Source organism: Takifugu flavidus, chromosome 21 (genome assembly GCF_003711565.1).
Source record: "Takifugu flavidus isolate HTHZ2018 chromosome 21, ASM371156v2, whole genome shotgun sequence".
NCBI classification, from domain to species: domain Eukaryota; kingdom Metazoa; phylum Chordata; class Actinopteri; order Tetraodontiformes; family Tetraodontidae; genus Takifugu; species Takifugu flavidus.
Genome location: NC_079540.1, coordinates 982,997 through 1,003,357, shown reverse-complemented (window position 1 = coordinate 1,003,357; position 20,361 = coordinate 982,997). Strand labels below are relative to the sequence as shown.

Here is a 20,361-nt window from a genome sequence, read left to right as displayed (position 1 = left end):
TTATCATTGTTCAATGAAATTGAATGTAACAAACTAATTGGTGCATAAATGAATAATAAAAAATAGAGTAAATGATAAAATTAAATAGGTACTGGACTAAATTTGAACAGAGGGTGACTGGGATCAGATGAGTCCCTACTATCTTCCTGGCTTTTGTGGGGCAGAGGGAACTTTACATTTTTTAACTGAGGCCAGAGGACACCCAATGGTCTTCTGAGCGGCGGTGATGTCTCCCTGGAACACTCTCCTATCTGCGGCTGTGCAGCTGGCAAACCCATCACACATTTTTCTTTATAGAGCACCAGCAGCTTCCCCAAGAGTTGGTTTCTGAGTTAAATACAGTGTCTGCTGGGCCTTAGTCACAAGCGCGATGGTCTTTGCACTCCATGCAGGGAAGGTCCTCTTCGATTGTGAGACCCAGGAACTTGAAGTCAGCCGCCATCTCCCCAACGATGAACAGGCGCTGGGCATGTTTTCTTCCTCCTGTAGTCCACTACTGTCAGACTGATGCTTCAATTTGAAAGCATTCATGGATTTTTCTAGTCATTTATTTTTATTAATGGTTCAGACATCTGCTTTAATTCCAGATTTACATTGGATTATTTATTATATTTTATTTACAACCTTATATCTCAAAAAGAGTTGGTTTTTATCAGTTAACAGGGCCTGCTATCTGTTGGGCAATAATAAAAAAAATACAAGCACAAAAACATCTAACTCTAAATTCTTGGGGCAAAAACTCACCAGGTGATAGAAGCTAAAATGATTTTTACACAACATCCATTTGGCAGTGATCATGATCATTTATGAGTAGGATTTAATTTGATTTTAAAAAAAAGCAACTCATGTAATTTATAATGCTGCCTTGTCTCCACTATTCATCATATTGTTTATTTTTTTCTGTGAATGAATGAGTTACAATGTATAAAAACTAAGAATATTAAAAACAGAAGTTATATTTGGATATATAGCTGGATATCCTTAACATTTGGTAAAGATCTCAGAACCATCGGGGGCATCATTTCCTCTGAATTGCTTCCCTCCATTATATTTTTTGTTGTAATTACCGAGAATATCAACAACACGTTGGTTTCTTATTTGTAAGGACGCTTTATGACTGGGTTGTTTTTGCATCTATGAGGTCGCGATAAAAAGACATAAACGGACATTTTAAAAAAGGCTTTTCAACAAACGACCTGAATAACACGCCGTTTTTGAAAACGCACCCAACGGTCGCGTCACGACAAAGGGACCGCTCCGGTGCGGCCCTCCCTCCCTCCTCTCCCGGTTGGCGCAATGAACCGCACGCTCTCTCTCATCCCTTCCCGTCATGCAGCGCGCCCGCCTGCTCCTCCACCGAGCCGCCATGTTGTCGGAGTGAAATCCTGGGGTGTCGGAGAGAAATTGGGGCTGAAATCCGCGACCATCCATCCTCTCCGCCGGTGAGTATTGCCTCCTTCCCCGTCGCGACAGTACAGGGGAGCCTTAACTCGCGCACCGGCTCATTATTGTTCTCATGGCGGGCCCAAAAGGGTAAAGATGGGTGTTTTATGTGGCTTGAGCGACTGGCTCTCGTTCTCGCCTCCTTCCTCCCGTTGTGTCGGTCTTCCGCTCCAGACAGCGTACGGGCCTTTGTTAGCATCCGCATCACGGGACCTGTGGGGTTGCGAGGTCGGGAGACAGGTAGGCACCCGCAGGTATGTCATAAATTGTAAATTTACCGTTATAGAAGCCGCTAGCGTTGGTAAAGCTGAACTGGGGAGCTTCGTTTTAGCCACCGGCTCGCCCGGGCTAAGCTTGTGTCAGGAGGCCGTGTTATTGTTGGTAGATACGGGCAGTGAACGCACCACAGCAGATCCGAGACTGGAGCGAGTTGCATGGATGCATGGAAATGAACCTTGTCCCAACATAACGGCGACTACTTGTGTCAGGAAGCTTCTACACCCCACAGCCCTCTTCGTTTTGATGTGTCATGTCTGTTTGGATAAAAATGTTTGGTCGGTCTCCGAGACACCTAACGTTATCTCATGCTAGCTGTAGATTTCTGGACGTATTGTCACACCCCGGTTTGTGCCCGATGTGCACCGTACATATCCCCGGTGCTGAATAATGATTAACCCCGTTCGATTATGGAACCCAGATCGCGTTTCCGTGCGCAATAAGGGAAACTTATAGCATAACAAGTCGTGTGCGCGTCGCCTGGGGGATCGGCCACCGTTGTGGATTTCCGGGTCGTGCAGCAACTGATCTCAGAGCTGCAGAGAGCGCACGAAGAGCCAAAATATGGTGTAGAGCGTCAAGTGAAGGAAAACAAGCATGAGAAAAATGTGAGTGATCACTTGGCAGGCTGCTTTGTTTGTACCTTTTGGGATTGTTTGGCTAGTCGGCTGTTGGTTTTTGCCTTTATGGAGGTGGTGTTGCACAATGGTTCCAGCAGACTTGAGATTAAGCTGAATGTGTTGATTTCACAGTGTCAGCCAGACAGTGACAAAGTTAATTACTTTATAGAGCTCAGTGTAGGATGGTGTGTGTGCAATTTCCTCCGAGCCTGTAGGGACACTAATGTGAAACTGGTAATTTTGAGAGAGATTACAGCTTGTGGTAAGGACAGGTTGTGAAATACAAATTATATCCCTTTGTAGTTGAAAAGTACTGGGGGCTGTTGTGTTGATGATCGGGACAACCAAACAGATTTAGTCACCGACACATAACAGTAATTTTTACATTATCCTTTTAACATGGATAAACAGGGACTCTGGTCTTTCAATTTCTTCACAGAGGAATATGCAGCCAAAATATTCGACAATGTTCAGTTATTTAAGCAACAGCTCTGTGATTTAGCTTTAAAGTGACGCAGAAGGTTTCTAAAACAGAAACCTGAGATCAAGGCCTTTTTTAACAAACCTGCATTTGCCTGGGCTTCCTTTACCTGTTGTGGTGAGAAATGAATGAAAGCTCTAGCCAGACAGCAGGCTGTTGACTTTGTTGCATTGTGGTTTAACATACATCTCTATGCAATAATTGCAGTCTGTAGTAGGTCAGAATGTATTATGTTTTATTTCAATTTGAGGCAAAACATGACCGTTTTCTTTCAAAGCAGTCGGAACAGTAACCCTGCTGATTTCATGAATCATTATGGAAGTTTTTGATTTACTTAGGTCGAAATATTGCAGGAATTCTGTACCAACATAACTAACTAGATGTCAAAGTAAGTTCCAGGCTAAAGGTGTACTGTAGTCCAGAAATAAGTGGAAAATTAAATGTTTTTAGAAGTTCAGCCATGTTGTTATGTCTAAAAAGCCAGTGTATCATTTCTGATAGATTGTGTCACCAAGGTTAAAAAAACTACACGTACAACTTTCTAGTTTCCCGAAACTTTATTAAAACACTGTGGGTGGATTACAAAACTTCGCAGGAAAATTTCTTGAGAGGAAAATGACGTTTGTTAGGTTCTGCTTACATTTAAAAAAGCTAACTTTTGGGAGCCACCGTGTGAGCAGAGTAAATGCCACCTTCTCCATCGTAAACCAGTTTCTCTAACCCGTCCGACGAGCTTTGCTCCTGGGTTTATGAGCAGCTGCTGCCAGAACAGGTAGTTGTCAGACGCATCAGTAAAGTTGTCAGTTAACATATTACATTTGAAAAGAATTGCAGAGACTTAAATGTTAGCATTGGGTCACATCAGTGTCACGTGACCTCTGCGCCATAATTCCTGTAATTCTGTTAACTAATTACAGCAGGATGATTGTGAAGCCTTAATCTTGGCACGGTATAACAAATGTTGTAAAACTACTGATGTGACACAATAATATCCTTCAAAGTGCGAGCACGCTAATTTCTTGAATACAGTAATTGTGATTATTGTCTATTGTTTTTGGTCCTGATTATTGTTCACTGGTAAAGAATGTTGTAAAGGAAGTCGGTGAGGTGCAGTTACAAAACATTTTAACGAGTAGTTTGATAAGCTGCTGTTAAACCTTTTTTTCCAATTACTTGGAGCCCAGGGGGAAAATGTTTGATTTTCTTCATTTGTCTAATCAAGATACCGAAACACAAAGATTTTGGTAACTATCAAAAATGGCACAGAAAACGCAGATGCTTTTAACTACAAGATAGAGCAAATTCATGCATTTAAGAAGCTTCCCTTAACACATACTGTCTGATCCAAGTCATTAAACTTTGTACCTGTTTAAAAATTGGCCAGCAAGAGTTTCAGGATGGTGAAGTGAAACTTGCCACCGTAGCCCAGTTTCACACTCTTTTATTTTTTTTTTCTATTAACACTTGTGTGTGTCTTTGTATTTTTCTCTTTAAAAAGGCTGTGGTGGAATGAGCAGTGTGTGTGTGTTGAAGAGGAAAGCAGTGCTCTGGCAGGATTCATTCAGCCCCCACCATAGAACTACATCTCCCAGCATGCCGGTGGTGCTCAGCAGCGGAGGGCATGCCCCTCCAACCGGGCAGACCTCTCAGGCCACGCCACCTAGTCAACAGGTAAATCTGATAACTTTGACACTTTAAAATATAGTCCCTTCATTTATACACAGGTGGATGTAAATATTGTGTTTATCACTGCAGACCAAAGTTTCAGTAATGCCACAACTTTCATTTTCTGTGACTATTGGGAAATGTGCTTTTTACAGAATAACTGAAACTTGCATCTGTGAATCTACTCGGGGATTTCTGAAATATAGGACATTTGCTTCCTCTGGATGTGTGTAAATCAATCTAGATGATCTACAATAGTGCTATAGAACAATAACTCTGAAGAAGGGTTGCCTAAAAGCAGGTCACTCCAAGTTCATCTGACACGCCTCTGATACACAAACACTACAGTGGGGGGAGGCTGGAGCGCTGGTGCCAAGAGAAAATCAGTGCTGGTCATCAAGATTTAAATAAAGTACCCAGTTAAATGGAAGCTGCTAAAATTAAGTTCAGTATGTTTAGTCTAGCCTGGACCCACGGGGTTCCTTGGAGAAGAAGGTTCTGGGACCACAGCCAAAACTGTGGGAGATTGAGGTTATTGATGATTGGAATATATGGTTTACATTGTTCTTAACAGAGCTAAAATAAGGTGCTGCTTGGTGTTCATGGTTTGTCAGTATTGAGTTTATTAATAATCTGTCATTAATTATCACGTGTGTGTGTGTGGGCGGGGGGGGTGGGGGGGGGGGGTAAACTAACTATAAGCATTAAAACAGACTGTAGTTTAACAGTTACCAGACTTTATGATGTCAGCCTTTAGAGATATAATATTTTATGACGTGATAAATGTTATCTTCAGTTTGGACATATGTGCAGTTCTCACCTGTTCATATAATTTACAATAGTCATTATTGTCCAATTGAATGCCATTTTGTCAATATATTATCCCATTTAGTTCTTTCTTCAGTTGGCTCGTTGTTGTTGACACAACTATTTACAAGATAATATGTATATTTGTGTTTTGTTTTTTCAAGGGTGTGGCGGGTGCTGGACGTTCTCAAGATGATGCCATGGTAGATTATTTCTTTCAGCGACAGCATGGTGAACAGCCTGGGAAGCATCGTTGGCCAACTGGAGATAATATTCATGACAGTCAGGTGTGTGCAAACAGGTTTTTATAGAGGATTTATATCAAAAATGTCATGCTGTAAATCTGTTGTTTAACTTGATACTGGTTGGCTGGTATATTTTCAGTCATGCCTGACTTGTCTATCCACAGGTGAGGTCAATGGATGAACTGAACCATGATTTTCAGGCCCTGGCTCTAGAGGGCCGTGCCATGGGAGAGGTAAGAGTTCAGGCTCTTGTCTAGCTCCAGAAAATGTGTCTTGTGTGACCACACACTAAATATGTATGTATTAAGTTAAGGGCAATAAGCCCAGAGTTCATTAGATTACAAGAAAACATGTTGGAAAACTCGACTTAACTCAATGTCCGTGTGTTACACGTTATTTGAATTTTCATTGTCACAGTTTGGGGAGAGCATCACAATCTCAGATCTGTGTAACTCTTTTTGACTCCCTTCTGCTCAGGTTCAAGAAGTTTTATAGTGTGAAACGTTGTTCCTAGATCAACGATAGTCTGTGGGGCAATGACATTAAATCCATTCATGCACCAGCAGGCCTTGAAGGTGGCTAACTTAAACGTGCGCTATGCAACCTTGCAGGATGTTACTACCATTGACGTTCTAAGTAACTACAAAAAAAGGAGCAAGCTCTCCCCACCCACAATTATTCCATAACTGGCATTAGTGCGCATCAAAATTGGAATTGGGGCTGTGCTACACTAATGTTGCTATAATGGCAGAGCCAAATCCAAATTATACCTGCAAACGCACCCCCCCCCCCCCCCCCAACCCTCTTGTTGGTGATTGACTGGAGGGTTGTTGTGTATTTTGGTGCACAGCCTGTCCCTTTAGTGTTTTCTGACCATTACGTCCCCTGTGTTGTCTCTAGAGAGCGTGTTTTTTCAGGCGGCAGGAAAGCAACCATTCAGAATCACAGCGTGCACCTTACTTTACTTTACACCTTACTGCTATTTAAGTGTTTCCCATTTGTTAACACTTGTGTAAACGTGCATTGCAGTTGTTAACTTTGTCCCACATTTCTTCATTAAATTCTTTGGCAAGCTGCATTGTTGTGTTTGTTTATTTGTTTGTTTTAAACACAACTATTCACCACCACATGGGAATGTATCTTTATAAATCTTTTTGAGTAAATGCAGGAGCTCAGCTTGGACTTGAAGACCAAATCTAAATATCACTTTCTTTGGGTTTAAACTGCTCCTCTTTGTTCTGTCCCTTATGTAGCAGCTACTAACTGGTAAGAAATTCTGGGAGACGGATGACTCTGGGAAGGATGGACCAAAAGGAATCTTTTTGGACCAGTGGAGGGACAGTGCATGGGGTGCCTCTGGTAATAACAGAATACAATTTCTTATATAGAAATGGAATTCATAGGATTTTTCAATTGAATGATTCCAATGTCATTGTAAACAGTGTCTAATATCTCTTTAAAACTGTCCTTTTAGATCACTCAGTGTCTCAGCCCATTATGGTGTCCCGTCGGCCAGGGCAGGGTTTCCATGGTGGTGAGGTTGGGGTGGGCTCTGTGATGTCGCCACGTTCTGAGAGTGGAGGGCTGGGAGTCAGCATGGTCGAGTATGTCCTCTCCTCCTCACCAGCGGATAAACTGGATTCCTGCCTCCGAAAAGGACCCTACGTAAGTTTGGGAGGTTTGATTTAAACCTTTAAAGATCTTATCGATCTGTTTCTTCAGATAGTCCTCATTCAGTCACTTGAAAAGTAATTACACATGACTTTTGTCCTTAACGATTATCTTAAGTGGTTATCAATATCCGACAGGTAATGCCTGCTTCATTCTATTCTTTTACTCATTTTTCCCTGTTCTCTACATTTCCTAGGGGCAGAGAGATGGAGAGGTGGAGGAGGAGAAGAGGGAGAAGCCAAAAGCAACTTTTGAAGGAGAAAAACTGAAAGAACTTACAGAAAGTGAAGTCGATGTCATAGTTGACGCCATTAATCCCAACGGGCTGCCTGTACAGAATGGTCTTGATGTTGATGTCAAAGATTTTGGGTAGGACACCGTCTCAATAGGCGTAATGTTTGTAACATACACATATACTTTAACTCTTCATCCTTTGTCAATTTCAGTCGTCCTCAAGGCAGCATTCCACCCTCTGGCCCTGAGAGTGACTTGCTTGGTGGTCCCGGGGGTGTAGGGGCAGAAGGCCTGACGCCCCTGGGAGGTGGTGGAGGTCCAAAACCCCCTGAGGACTTCTCTGGTGTAGAACAAGGTGGTGTCACAATGGATCACATGGAGTCTGTAATGGAACCACTGCAGTTCGACTACAATTCTCAGATGCAGATGGACTCGGCGCCCACAGTGGGCTTGTTCGATTACACCAACCAGCAGCAGGTAAGAGTAACATCAAATTCTTGGTCTTTTGCCATTAGCTGCCTCTAAGAAGTTGTCTTCAAAATGCAGTTTATCCATGAATGTGCTTTGTGCAGCTGTTTCAGAGAAACAATGCCCTCGCAGTGCAGCAGTTAACAGCCGCCCAGCAACAACAGTATGCTCTGGCAGCAGCACAGCAGCCTCACATTGGTAGGAAAAAGATTTCAATGTATTCATGCATGGCTAGTCATCAAATATTTCAACCATTTTGGCCTTTCATTTAACCAGTTTTGTCCCTGCCATGGTGATTTCATATTTTTTTGATATTTCTATTTTGACATTGGTAAACTTGGTTCGTTAATTACAATACATTTATAAATGGCAATGAAATATAATGCTGTGGGAGAGTGGCTGCTCATAACTCAGGCATATTTAAAAAAAAATCCAGTCACATGCCTATATTTTTAATTGAAGAACTAGTATTTGTTGTGCCCTATACAACTGTATCGTAGTTAATTTCCATCCTGTTGCTGTACTTGTGTTTGTGGGCTTTCCATTGTTAGATTTCAGCACGTATAAGGAATGTTTAGTAAGCTGACAGGTTGCTAAAGTAGTAGCAGGCTGTGGTATTTTACCTAATGTATATTCTATGCATTTCAATGAGCCTGTCAATGGTTCTGTTGCTTTTAGGTCAGTAATTACTCGGTGGGTTTATAATCATTCTTTTAAGACTGAGGATTAAATGTTTTTTAAGGTAGTTCTAACGTTAATCTGAGTTGTTTCGTCACTGGCTCCCCTTTAGGTCTGGCCCCAGCATTTGTGCCCAATCCTTACATCATAAGTGCTGCGCCACCCGGGACAGACCCCTATGCTGCTGGACTCGCTGCAGCCGCCACATTAGGTGAGACATGATTTGAGCTTGGACCCATTTCAGAAAGTAGGTTACCAAAACTTTGAGCCACAATCTGAACTCTAGCTTGAGCAAATCAGACCTGTCAAGTTTTCAGTTTCAGAACAGGTGTTAAGATGGGTTAATTCAATCAACTCTGAGTTAAAGCGATGAGGATCTAACAAGCCTTATAAATGGAAGGTAGATGACATGATTCACCACGGCTACAGGTGTAAACAAGCCTTGATCCTCCCACTTCTTCCCAGTAAGGTTGGAAGTATTGATGACCAAAAGCAGTAAGGAAGCATATGGGGGGGGGAAGCAAAGCCGCAGCAGAAGTGCGAGAGCTTGTGTGGCAGAAAATTGCTGATTGAATCATTTAATTGAGGAAATGAGTATTGGATTTTCATTATGAGAGGGGGCAGTTCTGACTGCCATCTCTGACTGGAACGAGCCTCTCGCTGTGAGACACCGTTATGTTGCTATGATGCACCAGCGACGCTACGCAAAAGCGATCGCAGGAGTGTAGAAAAGAAAGAAGATCAACAGGAATAGCAGGAAAATGTGAGATAATTCATACAAAGCCAGCTGCACATCTGCCAAAGAATCACTGTCCACTGAATCATTGAGGTTTAGCAGCCTGGGTCTGGGGACAACCACAGAGGGAATGAGAACCTTCAGAGGAGTCGGAGTTCTACAGTTTGTTGTCCCCCAGGTGTCGCCACAGGAATATGATGCACCATATATTAGTAATCAAGTTAATTTGCTTAAACTCGGATCTGGTCGATAGGCTATCAGTGACAGTGGAAACAATCCCCAATCATAAACTTATTGTATGTAGGCTGCTATAGAAATAAAGGTTTATCACATTGAAGGTTTACTGTGACAGCAATGTCCTAAAATACCAAAACCATAACTCTTTATCTTGAGCTAGAATAAAATAATAATCGAGGTCTGATAATCTTTTTCTGATGGAGATTTCTGTGGCGTATCCGCGGTTCAACATCTGCTGGCTCGATAAAAAGGTCAGGTCACATCTGTCACTGCCTTCAGTCGGTTGGCTGCAGCTTAAGAGCAGAGGGCAGGTTAGTTTCACGGAGAAATGTTGCCCCGGGTGATTGACTCCGAGTTGAGCTGAGCTGGCTTTGTGAAACCAAAAAAACACTTTCCCTCATCTCAGGGCTGACTAACTCAGGATTTTCACCAAACCTGCCTTCTGAAATCGGCCCCTGGGATCTTACTTGCAAAACAAGACAGGAAGAAAATGTATTGGCACAACCAGTTGTTTGATCACACCTGTATTATTTCTGTCTTTGTTTGCATCTAGGTCCGGCAGTGATGCCTCCCCAGTACTATGGTGTGACCCCCTGGGGTGTTTACCCAGCCAATCTCTTCCAGCAACAGGCGGCTGCAGCCAACAACTCGGCTAACCAGCAGGCTGCAAATCAGGGCCAGCAGAACCAACAGCAGGTCAGAAAACTGACAGTTGATCATTCTCCTCTCCTCTCCTCTCCTCTCCTCTCCTCTCCTCTCCTCTCCTCTCCTCTCCTCTCCTCTCCTCCTCCTCCCTCTCCTCTCCTCTCCTGTTAAAGGGGAGTTTTTTCTGCTTGTCTGGGGTCAGGCCCTGGGATTCTGGAAAGCGCCTTGAAACAATTTTGATTGTAAAAGATGCTATATAAATAAAGATTGATTTGATTTTGATACATTCAACTTGGGTTTTTTTCTACGTGCTACTATGTGTGTAAGAACCTACAAGAGCATTATAGGATCTGCAGGTGCACCACAGGGTTTCTGAATTGAAATGCAGACATTAGCATGTTAAGAGTGGAAGGAAAATTAAATCTTCTTTGTTGTGCAGGTGATGCGTGCTGGTGGCAACCAGCGGCCTTTAACACCAAGCCAAGGTCAGCAGGGGCAACAGAATGACCAGCTGGTTGCAGCAGCAGCAGTTAACTCAGCCCTTGCCTTTGGACAGGGGCTGGCAGCAGGAGTCCCTGGTGAGTGGGGCTTTGCATTTTTATTTGCTTTAAAGCAAAATCTCTATTCAGAACTCGAGTTGATTAGCTTATTGTTGTTATTTTTTTACAGGCTACCCAGTTTTGGCCCCAGCAGCCTACTATGATCAAACAGGGGCCCTGGTGGTCAACACTGGAGCCAGAAGTGGCCCTGTCCGCCTCATGGCCCCGGCGTCTGTCATCATATCCCCTTCTGCAGCGCAAGCAGGTAAGGTGGTACTCGCCTACACGTTTAGACTAATAGCTGAATATCTTCTGGTCTTTGTGTAAACAAAACCAGCTCTACTTACACAAGAGTTAAGACACTGCAAACTTTATTTTTGTAACCACTTGTATTTGATTTTTACTTATTACGTGTCTCTCTTTCATCAGTTGCAGCAGCAGCTGCATCTGCTGGTGGTGCCAATGGTGGTTTGGGTGGTGGGGCAAATGGTCCATTTCGTGCCATGACATCCCAGCAGCCTCAGCAACAGGGTGGGCCAGGAGGTGCTCTGGGAGGAAGCTCTTTCTATGGATCATCTTCCCTCAACAGCTCTTCCCAGAGTTCCTCACTTTTTTCACAAGGATCTGGCCAGCCTGGACCAGGTTCTGCCTCCTTGGGTTTCAGCCAACCCACATCCTCCTCCCTTGGTGCCACACTGGGAGCCACATTGGGAGGATTTGGAACTGCAGGTGAAATTTATTAATCCTCACACTTGCATGAAACCCAAAAGCAGCATTCTTTTGTCCTGTCTCCAGTTGGTTCATTACTGGCGTGTGTCTCCCTCTAGTGGCGAATTCGAGTGGTGGCAGCGGTTCCAGACGAGACTCTCTGACCGGCAACAATGAGCTATACAAACGCACACCGTCTAGCCTCACCCCTATCGGCCACGGAGGCTTCTATAATGGCACATTAGGCTTCAGTCCTTCCCCAGGCCCTGTGGGAATGCCCTTGCCTAATCAGGGCCCCTCTCATTCTCTCACGCCCCCACCTTCCTTGTCCAATCACAGTTCTTCATCCAACCTCAATCTTGGTGTGTATTTCACATCTTCAATGGGTTTAGTTGTAGAGCATTGACTTTTTTAAAGCCCATATTTATTTAGCTTTATTTAGAACAATCCTTGTTTGGTAAATTTTACAATAGACGTCTCACATTGAAACTGGATAGTTTCATGAAGGTTTAATGAATTTAATGGACTGAAATGCAGGATGGGGTCAAATACTCTACTTCATGACAATGCACATTTCTGGATAAACTAGCTCTTGCCTTTAAAAAAAAAAGTTCTTCGTTAGGCTGCAGAACTTAATGTTTTGTATGCTAGCACTAGTGTCATTAATCATAATTGCTGTTTCTCACCCTGCAGGAGGTCTGACCAACGGCAGCGGACGGTTCATCTCTGCAGCCCCAGGAGCAGAGGCGAAATACCGCAGCGCTGCTAGCTCAGGCTCGTCCCTATTTTCCCCCAGCAGCCAACTTTTCCCTTCATCGCGGCTACGCTATGGAATGTCAGATGTGATGCCATCAGGACGAAGCCGCCTTCTGGAGGACTTCAGAAATAATCGCTACCCCAACCTGCAGCTCAGAGACATTGCTGGACACATTATGGAGTTCAGCCAGGATCAGCATGGCAGCAGGTATGCAAAGATCTCCTGGGTTATTCATGTCACGCAGTGCAGCACCCTTGATGAGTGTGTCAACTTCTTTTTAAATGTGCAGTGTTGTTGACTCCAAATCAAAAGCCATGAGACATTCACTTGTTGTAATGACAGTCACATTTTGAGAACTAACTGGATTTGGATGTAGTTAGTGGCAGTAACTTGCATGGTGTTTTCTGGCCAAATGCTGTAGCAAATCATCTCACTGTATAACTTTCTATTATTGGCTCAAACTTCACAGAGATCCAAGAACAAATGTTCTGTGCAAACAGAACATTTGGTCCCTCCCCTGTTTTTACTTGAGGTCGTTGTGAATCTCTGTGTTTGGATCTCGAGGCAGTGCTAGAAAAACAGGTGGTCAAGTTCATAGGTTGGTGCTGGATCAAAGTTCAGCACCGACTGTGGGAAGGCAAATGTTTTTCCATTATTGAAGTGTTAAATCCCTGCATGTGCTCCTTATTCATACTTGGAGGTATTGTTAAACAATTATCCATTAGATTCTATTTCAGTATTTTGTCTTTTCCCCTTAATTGGATAGAAATTGGCAGCCCTCCATAGGATAATTTCCCCAGTAAAATCTTATAACCTTGTCTTTGCTGAAGAACGTTAGTCACTTTGTCCCTTTACCTTTGTTACACTCATTCATGCACAATCACTTTTGGAGCACACTGAATAGCAGAACCCCCTTATTTAGTAGAAATCTAAGGCACATTTTTCTAGGATCTGTGTTTTTACAGCCTGTCGCTGTCTTTGAGTTACTTTCAGATGGTCAAGGCTTTAATCATTTTGTAGTGACTAACGCGAGAAGAAAAAAACAATGGCAAATGCCCACCGGGAAGGGTATTTTTAAACTTGGGGAAAAAATAACCTCACCGCTAAAACATTTATTTGGGTTTGTGTTTGAGGGGGAGCCTGGGTGGAAGAATTGCTGGTCTAGGTGACAGATAATGGACGATGACTGTTAGATGTTAGAGAAGTGAGGTGGTTAGAGAGATGTCCCAGTTTGATTAACAGGATCTGGAAACGAAACGGATTACAGCAAGAGATGTAGAGGAGCGAGAACAGACCCTGGTTGTGCTCCATGATATTGTTCTGTTGTTGGATGTAATTGATGGCCAAGTTCCCTTTGGGAAGCATTCAGCATAAGCTGCCTCACACCTGTGTAGCAACTCATCTGGTAATGAATATGGATCTTGCTTTCTCATGTATACTGTACAGCCCTAATGTCCTGGATACGAATTCCAGACATTCTGTCCTTACTCTGTAAGCTTCGCTGTTCTTCGTCTGGGTTTGTCCTGGCATTCGCCACCTCACTTCACAGGCTATGCAGTTTGTTCTTGTCTTTACTCTGCTTGGAATTTAATCTCATTTGGTCTGTGTTCCCTCGGGTCAGGAAAAGAGTTTTCACTCATTCTTTGAACATCTTTTTCTGTTTTACTCTGTCACTGTCGGATATTGTAAAATCCCCTCAGTATATGAAATTAGTTTTAGACGAGCAGACTATATACAGTTCTTTCTCCTAGGACCTTGATATATATATATATTGTAGAATTTAATAAAAGCGATCAAATAAAGCAGAAAAACAGCAATTGAGCTTGATAGAGTTTGTGGTTAATATGTTTGTTTTGTCTCTGTCAAAGGTTTATTCAGCTGAAATTGGAGCGAGCCAGTTCAGCAGAGCGCCAGCTTGTCTTCAGTGAGATACTGCAGGCCGCATACCAGCTCATGGTCGATGTGTTTGGAAATTACGTTATTCAGAAGTTCTTTGAGGTATGTCCTCATTCATTAATATAGAAATAAATATTGATTTTTGCAGATTGATCATTCATGGTAAAATCCTGTTTGTGGATGTGAGTGTTCACGGGCTGTTTTATGTGCTTCAGTTTGGCAGCCTGGACCAGAAGCTGGCTCTGGCGGAGAGGATCAGAGGACATGTTTTGTCCCTTGCCCTGCAGATGTATGGCTGCAGGGTCATACAGAAGGCTCTGGAGTTCATTCCCTCGGATCAGCAGGTCATTGTAAGTGCACCAGATTCATTGCATCCATGCTAATCCAGTTACTTGCTGAGGTCCATATGATGGGTTCAAAGTGGTTAAAAAAATAAAGTGGCTGAGATGGTTATGGTGAAGAAGGAGCTGAGCTGGAAGGCGAAGCTCTCGATTTACCGGTCGATCTACGTCCCAGTCCTCACCTATGGCCATCGACGTTGGGTGATGACCGAAAGAACGAGCTCGCGGATACAAGCGGCCGAAATGAGTTTCCTCCGCAGGGTGGCCAAACTCAGCCTTAGAGATGGGGAGAGAAGCTCAGATATCCGGGAGGGGCTCGGAGTAGAGCCGCTGCTTCTCCACATCGAGAGGAGTCAGCTGGGGAGGCTCGGGCATCTGGCTAGGACATGTCCCACCGGGAGGCGGCCTCGTGGTCGGCCCAGGACTAGGTGGAGAGATTACATCTCTCGCCTGGCTTGGGAGCGGCTGGGGGTTCCCCCGGAAGAGCTGATGGAAGTGGCCGGGGAGAGGGCTGCCTGGGCACCCCTCCCGAAGCTGCTGCCTCCGCGACCCGGATCTGGATAAGCGGCAGAAAACGAGACAAGACGAGAAAATGGCTGAGATATCAGCACTGCAGTAATAGGTTTGGTTTAAAAGTCACATAAGAACTTTAAAAGCTCATTCTAGTTTATTAAATAGTCTAAATCAAAATATCAATTTCTTCCTGATTAAACTGCAGAATAACAGAAACTGTTGTCTGGTAACATTTTCCAACTTGCCATTGAAGTAAATCATTATGATCATTAATTTGACACCATTTTATTTATGTTTTCAATATTTTTAGCACCCGTTTTAGCACTTAAATGAGTCATAGATTTCAGTGAATAATTAGCGGTTATTTAAATGCCCGCAGTGTCGAACTAATGCGATCCTGTTTTAATCTCTAAATTGAAGTGAAGGAGAACAGAAGAGACTTATTCATTGTTTAATTTCTAGGTTTTAACAGACCCTCAACATGGGGGCCAATTCCCTTTGTAGCAACAGTGTGGTATAAAAACGCTCTGGACACACCTTTCTCCCGTTGAGTCAAGTTTTGAAGTAATTATCGAGCATAACGGGAACTTTATCAACCCCGTCTCTCACACACACACACACTCGCCCACTCCCTCCACAGTCTCTCACTAACACACACACTGTGCAGAGCCCTATTCACAGAAGGGATACGCCACTCACAGCTGTACCTTTTTCTCACAGTTTCCCTAACCCCCAGTCCTCTGCTGTCTGTTGCCTGCACAGACCATGCACAAATAAGAATTGCTCGTTTACATTAGCTCACTATTGCTCTTTTGACCCCATCTCTAAGAAATGGGAAGAGTGCTAAATGCTACTCTGTCAACTTGTTTAGACTTAAACAAACTGCTTGACTCAATTGCTGTGTTGCACATATTGGCCCAACATTGTCGTAATTCAGATCCCCATTTTTAAGGCACAAATATTTTCTTCCAGCCCAGGATGGGAAATGCGTTGCTCTGGTTCAGTAATTTCTGTTTACCAGGAAGCATCATCCATAAAGTACTTCCCTGAAATATTTTCATCTGCATATTAGCTTTGTGTATGCAGCTGCCTCTTCTCGCAGCAGGGTCCTCACAGGCACTCTGTCATCAGCCTTGAATGAAGCTAATGGTACCACTGTTTATATGCAAATGCTGCACTGCAGGTAGTAAGAAGAAAAATCTAGCTGAACATCCACAGGAAATGGTCTTGGGGGGGAGGGTAAAGAGTGAGCGAGTCTGTGAAAGAAAAGAATTCATCTCCCTGTAATGGACTTCAGCAGATTTCTCCAGGGCAGCTGTTCAAAGACGGCTCCTGTTTGTTGGGCCTGGAGCCATTGTGAAAAACGTGGGAGAGGTTTGAAAATGCTTTCAAGCAGGGTCCTACCACAAACGGTCACGTGAGCCTCTGTTGTCCAACTGTCGTCCAGAGCGAGATGGTGAGGGAGCTGGACGGCCACGTGTTGAAGTGTGTGAAGGACCAAAACGGGAACCATGTGGTACAGAAGTGTATCGAGTGCGTCCAGCCCCACGCGTTGCACTTCATCATAGACGCCTTCAAGGGACAGGTGGGTCTGCACGTGGACACACATGACAACCACAAACAGGCAAACAGATTTGTTATTGTTCTTTAGGGATAGTTCAGATTTGCACTCTCCTTTCTAGAGGCTCGTTTGTTACCATGAGAGCAGTAGCCATCTTGTAATCACCAGCTAAATGTTACATTAGCATAAAGTATTCATTAAAATTGAAGGATTTCCGCATCCTTTAAAGGCATCTCCCTGGCAGAAGAGCTCACGGACACGTGACTGTTTTTTATCCTAGTCGTGTGTTAGGTATTACAAGCTTTCCTGCTGTCATTGTGCCAGAAATGTGTCGTCTCTGAAAAAGAATGTGAATGCGCAACATCTGCGAGGGTGTCGCTCATCTTACCTCTCGGGCAACTTTTAAGGGTGTACATTCTGTGCTTCTCAGGTCTTTGCCCTCTCCACTCACCCTTACGGCTGCAGAGTCATCCAACGCATTCTCGAACACTGCCTTCCTGAACAGACGCTGCCTATACTGGAAGAGCTCCATCAACACACAGAGCAGCTTGTGCAGGTAAGCAGCCACACACACACACAACCACCTCTTTTTGTCTCCCGCCAGTTGTTTTGCAGGATAAAGACACCTCACATTGGCCTAGATAAAGCCTCTCTCATTCCAGGTTTTTTAACTTGGCTGCATGTTTGATGTGACTTGAGAAGCACCAGCTGGTGTTTTAACATTTTAATTGATACCAGTGTGGTTTTATTTAGGACCAGTATGGCAACTACGTCATCCAGCACGTTTTGGAGCACGGGCGAGCTGAAGATAAGAGCAAGATAGTGGCTGAAATCAGAGGAAACGTGCTAGGCCTGAGCCAGCACAAGTTTGCAAGGTTAATGCCAAAAAAGTACATTCTTACATCGACATGCGTCATATGCGTCTTCATGAATTTCCCATCTTTGCCTGTGCAGTAATGTGGTGGAGAAGTGTGTGACCCATGCATCCCGGGCAGAACGAGCGCTGCTGATAGATGAGGTGTGCAGCCTGACTGAGGGTCCCCACAGTGCCTTATACACCATGATGAAGGACCAGTACGCCAACTACGTGGTGCAGAAAATGATCGACGTGGCAGAGCCCACCCAGCGGAAGATCGTAATGCACAAGGTAAGTGGAGAGGGAAGGGTGGTAATTTTGGAGCACCAGCGGATAGTTTCCAACCTATTTTAATTACTTTTAAACTGGTTTGCATGGAAAACCTGCCCGCGGCAACACAGGCATCAAATGAAGCCCGTTCATATGAACCACAAGTATTTTTCTATTCAGAGAAGTGGCTAATTACATAGAAGTTAAGAAAATAAAGTCAGGGGGGCTTTATTCTCTCTGTTCTGTCTCTCTTTCTCTCTGTAAAACAAGTTTCCGCATTATACCGTATTGGCCCGAATATAAGACGGTGTTTTTTGCGTTGAAATAAGACTGAAAAAGAGGGGGTCGTCTTATAATCAGGGTCGTCTTATATTCGGGCCAATACGGTAGTTAATTTAAATGGTGAAGGCTGCACCCATGTAAATGACTGTTGTAAAATGTATTGGGGGAAAAAATCTATGAGGAAAGTTTTTTCAGGATGTGGACCATTTAGTGCAGAGTTGTCCAAACCCAGTCCTGGAGGGCTACACAATCTGGGTTTTCTGCCCTACTGGGTAGAGCACGCTTCCTCTGGTTTCCTGCCTATTTCTGCCTGGGAGGACAGAAAACCCGGCTGGCCTGAGACCTTTGAGGACTGGGTCCGATTCTAGTGCACCCTGTTCACATCTGTTGGTGTCCGTACAGATCCGGCCTCACATTTCCACCCTGAGGAAGTACACGTATGGAAAACACATCCTGGCCAAGCTGGAAAAGTACTATATGAAGAATGGTGTTGACCTGGGTCCCCTCTGCGGCCCTCCGAATGGCATCATGTAAACGACCAACCCCCACGCCTGGATATTGTCGACAACCTGTCCCACCCCTCCCCCTCCCAATCCCCATGTCTCCCAGGCTTACCCTCATGCCCCATCTGACCCCAGAGCAGGTCTTGTGCCCACTGTCCTTTAAATCCTCCTCTGGGAGGAAATCGTGTTTCCTTGCTTCAATGGTGGCTGTTGGAGAGGAGCCTTTTGCAGTCAGCCTTAGATTTTTGTTTTTCCTCCTTCAATTTGTTCCCCTCCCCCCATTTGACCCCTCACCTTTTAAACCGGGGAGGAAGGGAATAGTGGGCAGGAATGAAGAGAGTAAACTCATGCCTCTCCATCCCGTATTTGTCTTTTTTCTTTTTTTTTTTTCTTTTTTTTTACTGGATTCAGAAAATATTTTACTTTTTTGCTACTGCTGAACACACAATCCTCTTGTCCCCGACCCAATACTAGTTACTATTATGAGATGAACAAGTATTTAATTTTTTTTCTTACACAACAGAATCGTAGATGAAAACACGCCATCAGCTAACCAGCAGACAGATCATTTAGCATGGGAGAATCGTTTTTTCTGGTCTTGCTTCTATAAATATAACGTGTATACTTGGTGTAGACCTTTGCATATATATATAAATATATATATAAAACTTTGTAGTTTTTCTGGGTTTTGATGTTGAATCTGTATCTATAATGTATCCTAGTAGTGACCACATACTTCTGACTGTATAATTGTACATTTGTAAACCCTTGTAATGTAAAAGTGCTTTACCACCCTTTTTGGTATGAGAAGAAAAAAAGAAAAAAATCTCACTGAAAAAAATCCTAGGAAAAAAAAAAACTGTGCATTTCAGTGTATATTCTCACCTCCTTGGTTGTGACATATGAGTTGTTGTATATTGTAAATTGTAATATCAAAATTTTTTTTGTTTTGGAAAGCCCTTTCTATACAGCGTAGTACTTGTACAAAGATTCACCACGCTCGGTTTTATCTCGTCACTGCTTAACTTAAGACGTCGATCTCCCACTGATCCCCAATTGGACACGTTATGTTAGATTTAGTGGTGTCTTCTGGGTTATATTGAATGTTGTTTTGTTTTTTGCTTCTTTTTTTTTGGGACTTTTTTTCTTAAAGATCTTTTTATATGAATGCTTTACCTGCTGAAATGTGTCATGTGTATGGGTATTGGATGGAACATTTGACTCATTTGGCCCTCCCTTGTTACCATGACTATTTTCACAGTGGTAAACAGATGGATTGTACAGAGGAGAATCTTGTGTTGTTTGGCATTTTCTCTAGTGCTGTAAGTGCTGTATCATACTATCAATGTCCTTTTGGGTGAGAGAGGCAGTCCGCCCCTGCGCGGTGTATATTTGGAGCAGCCTTGTGTATATTTACTACGAGCACACCTGTAACCATATGTGTATAGTTAACAGAACCTGTGTATGCTTATTGCCTGGGCAACTATTTTTTGTAACTCCTGTTGTAGATTGTCTCTAAACAATTGTGTGATCTTTATTTTGAAAACCAAACAGAACAAAAAAAGTTCGAAAATTTAACCGTCTTGTGTGCTTTATTGCGTGAGAAACCCGACTCCTAACTGTTGCAGGTCAGAACCTGCTAATCCGCTTAATTTGAATACGGCCGCACAACAATCTGTTAGTTTGAAAAAACAATTGACGGCTAAAATATATTCATTTCCTGTTAATAAAATTTAATTTTGTGGTGTAACTTTTTTTTAAAAGTACATTAAGTTTGAACATCAGTTCTAAGATTAAGATCGTTTGGGTTAAGGTCAAAGTCCAGCGAGACACATGGGGACAGTTTGAAACTGTTCCGGCTCACATTTATTCCCGAATTAATGACACCCACGGACCCGTTTGTCATCCGGGATATTGTTTTAAACCACT

At 43.4% G+C, this 20,361-nt stretch overlaps 1 protein-coding gene and 1 long non-coding RNA gene across 2 annotated transcripts; one reads left to right on the top strand and one right to left on the bottom strand.

Annotated features, from left to right (window-relative positions):
* Positions 1-530: 530 nt before the first annotated feature.
* LOC130518729 (uncharacterized) lies at positions 531-2,205 on the bottom strand. Its single transcript, XR_008948127.1, has 2 exons — positions 1,722-2,205; positions 531-1,656 (listed from the first exon to the last, which is right to left on the bottom strand). It is a non-coding gene; the product is annotated as an uncharacterized LOC130518729 (long non-coding RNA).
* pum1 (pumilio RNA-binding family member 1) lies at positions 1,292-20,010 on the top strand. The gene is made up of 23 exons (XM_057021555.1): positions 1,292-1,442; positions 4,319-4,491; positions 5,457-5,579; positions 5,702-5,770; positions 6,791-6,896; positions 7,012-7,202; positions 7,405-7,577; positions 7,655-7,919; positions 8,015-8,108; positions 8,701-8,799; positions 10,115-10,257; positions 10,646-10,784; positions 10,876-11,010; positions 11,175-11,474; positions 11,573-11,815; positions 12,147-12,417; positions 14,079-14,208; positions 14,322-14,456; positions 16,408-16,545; positions 16,952-17,077; positions 17,275-17,396; positions 17,476-17,668; positions 18,332-20,010. Exons 2-23 carry the CDS (start codon positions 4,330-4,332, stop codon positions 18,461-18,463), a joined length of 3,489 nt encoding a protein of 1,162 aa, XP_056877535.1. The 5' UTR covers positions 1,292-1,442; positions 4,319-4,329; the 3' UTR covers positions 18,464-20,010.
* The last annotated feature ends 351 nt before the right edge of the window (positions 20,011-20,361 follow it).

Excerpts from the sequence above, each read along its gene's own strand:
- pum1 (XM_057021555.1), top strand. The coding sequence starts at position 4,330 with ATGAGCAGTGTGTGTGTGTTGAAGAGGAAAGCAGTGCTCTGGCAGGAT. Across the intron at positions 5,771-6,790 it reads AGGGCCGTGCCATGGGAGAG|CAGCTACTAACTGGTAAGAA; the intron begins GTAAGAGTTCAG and ends TCCCTTATGTAG. Across the intron at positions 8,109-8,700 it reads AGCACAGCAGCCTCACATTG|GTCTGGCCCCAGCATTTGTG; the intron begins GTAGGAAAAAGA and ends GCTCCCCTTTAG.